Raw genomic sequence first — 5,000 nt, 5'->3', positions numbered from 1 at the left:
GAGGTGAAGGAGACAAAGAAAAGTGTGTATGATAAAAAGAGATAAAGCTTATTAAGCAAACAAGGTTAAGAGAGGGTTGGGGTGAGGGGGGGAGGGGGAGAAGAAAGGAGGAAAAGAAGGAACAAGGAGGAGGAGGAGGAGGAGGAGGAGGAGGAGGAGGAGGAGGAGGAGGAGGAGGAGGAGTAGGAGACAATAATGAAGGAGGAATAGAGAACCAGGGGAAGGGAAGGGAGGTGGAGGAAAAGGAGGTAGTGAAGAATTAGAAGAAGAGGTGGGGGTAGAGGAGAATGGAGAAAGAAGAGGAGGAAGAGGAGAAAGGAGGCAGCGAAGCAAGAATTGAAGAGAAAGGGAGGGGGAGGAGAAGGAGGAGGAGATGGAGGAGAAGAAGGAGGAGGAGTAGAAAAGACGGAAGAGGGGAGAAAGAGAAAGAGAAGAAGGGAGAAGAGAAAAGGAAGAAGAATGAAAAGGGAAACACATTTAGGGAGAACGAGACGGGGTAGAGAGAGGAGCAATAAGGGAGGAGGAGGATGAAGCAAGGAGAGAGGAGGAGAGGGGAGGAGGAGGAGAGGGGAGGAGGAGGAGAGGGGAGGAGGAGGAGAGGGGAAGAGGAGGAGAGGGGAGGAGGAGGAGAGGGGGAGGAGGAGGAGAGGGGAGGAGGAGGAGAGGGGAGGAGGAGGAGAGGGGAGGAGGAGGAGAGGGGAGGAGGAGGAGAGGGGAAGAGGAGGAGAGGGGAGGAGGAGAAGAGGGGAGGAGGAGGAGAAGGAGGGAAGGGGTGGGGAGGAGGAGAGAGGGGAAGGAGGAGAGGAGGAGGAGAGGGGAGGAGGAGGAGAGGGAGGAGGAGGAGAGGGAGGAGAGGGGAGGAGGAGGAGAGGGGAGGAGGAGGAGAGGGGAGGAGGAGGAGAGGGGAGGAGGAGGAGAGGAGGGAGGAGGAGGAGAGGAGGAGAGGGGAGGAGGAGGAGAGGGGAGGAGAGGGGAGGAGGAGGAGAGGGGAGGAGGAGGAGAGGGGAGGAGAGGAGAGGGGAGGAGGAGGAGAGTGGAGGAGGAGAAGAGGGGAGGAGGAGGAGAGGGGAGGAGGAGGAGAGGGGAAGGAGGAGGAGAGGGGAGGAGGAGGAGAGGGGAGGAGGAGGAGAGGGGAGGAGGAGGAGAGGGGAGGAGGAGGAGAGGGGAGGAGAGGGGAGGAGGAGGAGAGGGGAGGAGATGGGAGGAGGAGGAGAGGGGAGGAGGAGGAGAGGGGAGGAGGGGGAGAGGGGAGGAGGAGGAGAGGGGAGGAGGAGGAGAGGGAAGAGGAGGAGAGGGGAAGGAGAATGAGAGGGGAGGAGGAGGAGAGGGGAGGAGGAGGAGAGGGGAGAGGAGGAGAGTGGAGGAGGAGGAGAGGGGGAGGAGGAGGAGAGGGGAGGAGGAGGAGGAGGGGAGAGAGGAGGAGAGGGGAGGAGGAGAGGGAGGAGAGGGGAAGAGGAGGAGAGGGGAGGAGGAGGAGAGGGGAGGAGGAGGAGAGGGGAGGAGGAGGAGAGGGAAGGAGGAATGAGAGGGGAGGAGGAGGAGAGGGGAGGAGGAGGAGAGGGAGAGGAGGAGAGGGAGAGGAGGAGAGGGGAGGAGGAGGAGAGGGGAGGGAGGAGAGAGGAAGGAGAATGAGGGGAGGTGGAGGAGAGGGGAGGAGGAGGAAGAGGGGCAGAGGAGGAGAGTGGAGGGGAGACGGAGGGAGGAGGAGGAGAGGGGAGGAGGAGGAGAGGGAAAGAGGCGGAGAGGGGAGGAGGAGGAGAGGGGAAGAGGAGGAGAGGGCGGAGGAGGAGAGGGGAGGAGGAGGAGAAGGGGAGGAGAGGGGAGGAGGAGAAGAGGGGAGGAGATGGGAGGAGGAGGAGAGGGAGGAGGAGGAGAGGGGAGGAGGAGGAGAGGGAAAGAGGAGGAGAGGGGAGGAGGAGGAGGAGGGGAGGAGGAGGAGAGGAAGGAGAATGAGAGGGGAGGTGGAGGAGAGGGGAGGAGGAGAGGAGGGGAGGAGGAGGAGAGGGGAGGAGGAGGAGGGGAGGAGAGGGGAGGAGAGGAGAGGGGAGGAGAGGGGCGGAGGAGGAGAGGGGAAGGAGAGGGGAGGAGGAGGAGAGGGGAGGAAGGAGGAGAGGGGAGGAGGAGGAGAGGGAGGAGAGGGGAGGAGAGGAGAGGGGAGGAGAGGGAGGAGGAGGAGAGGGGAAGAGAGGGGAGGAGGAGGAGAGGGGAGGAGGAGGAGAGGGGAGGAGGAGGAGAGAGGAAGAGGGGGAGAGGGGAGGAGGAGGAGAGAGGGAGGAGGAGGAGAGGGAAGGAGAATGAGAGGGAGGTGGAGGAGAGGGGAAGAGGAGGAGAGGGGAGGAGGAGGAGAGGGGGGAGGAGGAGAGGGGAGGAGGAGGAGGAGGGAGGAGAGGGGAGGAGGAGGAGAGGGGAGGAGAGGAGAGGGAGAGGAGGAGGAAGGAGAATGAGAGGGGAGGTGGAGGAGAGGGGAGGAGGAGGAGAGGGGAGGAGGAGGAGAGGGGAGGAGGAGGAGAGGGGAGGAGGAGGAGAGGGGAGGAGAGGGGAGGAGGAGGAGAGGGGAGGAGAGGGGAGGAGGAGGAGAGGGGAGAGGAGGAGAGGGGAGGAGGAGGAGAGGGGAGGAGGAGAGAGGGGAAGGAGGAGGAGAGGGAGGAGGAGGAGAGGGGAGGAGGAGGAGAGGGGAGAGAGGGAGGACGGAGGAGAGGGGAGGAGAGGGGAGGAGGAGGAGAGGGGAGAGAGGAGGAGAGGGAGGAGGAGGAGAGGGGAGGAGGAGGAGAGGGGAGGAGGAGGAGAGGGGAGAGGAGGAGAGGGGAGGAGGAGGAGAGGGGAGAGAGGGGAGGAGGAGGAGAGGGAGGAGGAGGAGAGGGGAGGAGGAGGAGAGGGAAGAGGAGGAGAGGTGAGGAGGAGGAGAGGGAGGAGAGGGGAGGAGGAGGAGAGGGGAGGAGAGGGAGGAGGAGGAGAGGGAAGAGAGGGAGGAGAGGAGAGGAGGAGGAAGAAGAGGGGAGGAGGGAGGAAGAGGAGAAGAGGAGGTGAGGAAGGAGAGGAGAGGGAGGAGAGGAGGAGGTAGGCGAGAGGAAAGGAGAGTAGGGGAGAGGAGGAGGGTGAGGGGGGGGGGACAGACCTGAATGGAGTATGTGGAGGTGTTAGCGTGAGTGTATTTACTAGCGCTGAGTTCCTCGTCAAGCCAGACTGCAATGATGATGGCGAGTGCAAGGCGGATGGGGGGGACTGGTCATGCATGTTCATGGGCTTATTACGAACGCGGAGGGCTAGTATTGGGTATAGCCGGTGTAGGGCAGAGAGTCAGGCAGGACAGCAAGGCAGGGAGGATGTAGTAGGACGAGAGGTAAGGAGAAGGGTTGGAGGAGGAGAGGGGGGAGGAGGAGAGGGGGGAGGAGAGGGGAGGGGAGGAGAGGGGAGAGGAGGAGGAGAGGGGAGGAGGGGAGGAGGAGGAGAGGGGGAGGGGAGGAGGAGGAGGGGGGAGGTGGAGGAGAGGGGAGGAGGAGGAGAGGGGAGGAGAGGGGAGGAGGAGGAGAGGGGAGGAGGAGGGAGAGGGAGGAGGAGAGGGGAGGAGAGGGAGGAGGAGAGAGGGAGAGGGAGAGGAGAGGGGGAGGAGGAGGAGGAGGGAGGAGAGGGGAGGAGGAGGGAGGAGGAGGAGAGGGGAGAGGAGGAGAGGGGAGGAGGAGGAGAGGGGAGGAGAGGGGAGGAGGAGGAGAGGGGAGGAGAGGGGAGGAGGAGGAGAGGGGAAGAGGAGGAGAGGGAGGAGGAGGAGGAGGAGAGGGAGGAGGAGGAGAGGGGAGAGGAGGAGAGGGGAGGAGGCGGAGAGGGGAGGAGAGGGGAAGAGGAGGAGAGGGGAGGAGAGGGGAGGAGGAGGAGAGGGGGAGGAGGAGGAGAGGGGAGGAGAGAGGAGAGGGGAGGAGGAGGAGAGGGGAGGAGGAGGGAGAGGGGAGGAGGAGGAGAGGGGAGGAGGAGGAGAGGGGAGGAGGAGGAGAGGGGAAGAGGAGGAGAGGGGAGGAGGAGGAGAGGGGAGGAGAGGGGGAGAGAGAGGAGGAGGAGAGGGGAGGAGAGGGGAGGAGGAGGAGAGGGGAAGAGGAGGAGAGGGGAGGAGGAGGAGAGGGGAAGAGAGGGGAAGAGGAGGAGAGGGGAAGAGGAGGAGAGGGGAGGAGGAGGAGAGGGGAGGAGAGGGGAGGAGGAGGAGAGGGGAGGAGAGGGGAGGAGGAGGAGAGGGGAGGAGGAGGAGAGGGGAGGAGGAGGAGAGGGGAGGAGAGGGGAGGAGGAGGAGAGGGGAAGAGGAGGAGAGGGGAGGAGGAGGAGAGGGGAGGAGGAGGAGAGGGGAGGAGGAGGAGAGGGGAGGAGAGGGGAGGAGGAGGAGAGGGGAGGAGAGGGGAGGAGGAGGAGGGGGGAGGAGGAGGAGAGGGGAGGAGGAGGAGAGGGGAGGAGGAGGAGAGGGGAGGAGGAGGAGAGGGAAGGAGAGGGGAGGAGGAGGAGGAGAGGGGAGGAGAGCGGGTGAGGAGGTGAGGAAGGAGAGGAGAGATGAGAGGAGAGGGGCCGAGGAAGAAGAGGGGAGGAGGGAGGGAAGGGAGAAGAGGAGGTGAGGAAGGAGAGGAGAGGAGAGAGAAGGAGAGGTAGGCCGAGAGGAAAGGAGAGTAGGGGAAGGAGAGGGTGAGGGGGGGGGACACACCTGAATGGAGTATGTGGAAGGTCGTTAGCGTCGAGTGTATTTACTAGCGCTGACGTTCCCCTCCCGTCAAGCCAGACTCCAATGATGATGGCGAGTGTCAAGGCGGATGCTGGGGGACTGTCATGCACTTCTCATGGCTTATTACGAACGCCGAGGGCTTACGTATTGGGTATAGCCGTGTCAGGCAGAGTCAGGCAGACAGCAAGGCAGGGAGACTGTTACGTAGACGAGAGGTAAGGAAGGGTTCATTATTAAAGGAATTATAGAGGACTGTATTCGCCTGCGAGACGGGTCGATTTCATATTCCGGAACTCAAGCACACACA

General features: G+C 63.3%; 1 protein-coding gene across 1 annotated transcript in view; it reads left to right on the top strand.

Moving 5' to 3' along the window:
- The window catches only part of LOC125040457 (synaptogenesis protein syg-2-like), a 45,102-nt gene that overhangs the window by 35,768 nt on the left and 4,334 nt on the right, over window positions 1–5,000 (top strand). Inside the window, exon 7 of the mRNA XM_047635010.1 lies at window positions 4,747–4,864. Coding sequence (XP_047490966.1) covers window positions 4,747–4,864 — 118 coding nt within the window. The remainder of the gene's footprint in view (window positions 1–4,746; window positions 4,865–5,000) is intronic.

This window comes from Penaeus chinensis, chromosome 29 (assembly GCF_019202785.1).
Source record: "Penaeus chinensis breed Huanghai No. 1 chromosome 29, ASM1920278v2, whole genome shotgun sequence".
Taxonomy (NCBI): Eukaryota; Metazoa; Arthropoda; class Malacostraca; order Decapoda; family Penaeidae; genus Penaeus; species Penaeus chinensis.
This window is presented reverse-complemented; position numbering and strand designations above follow the sequence as displayed.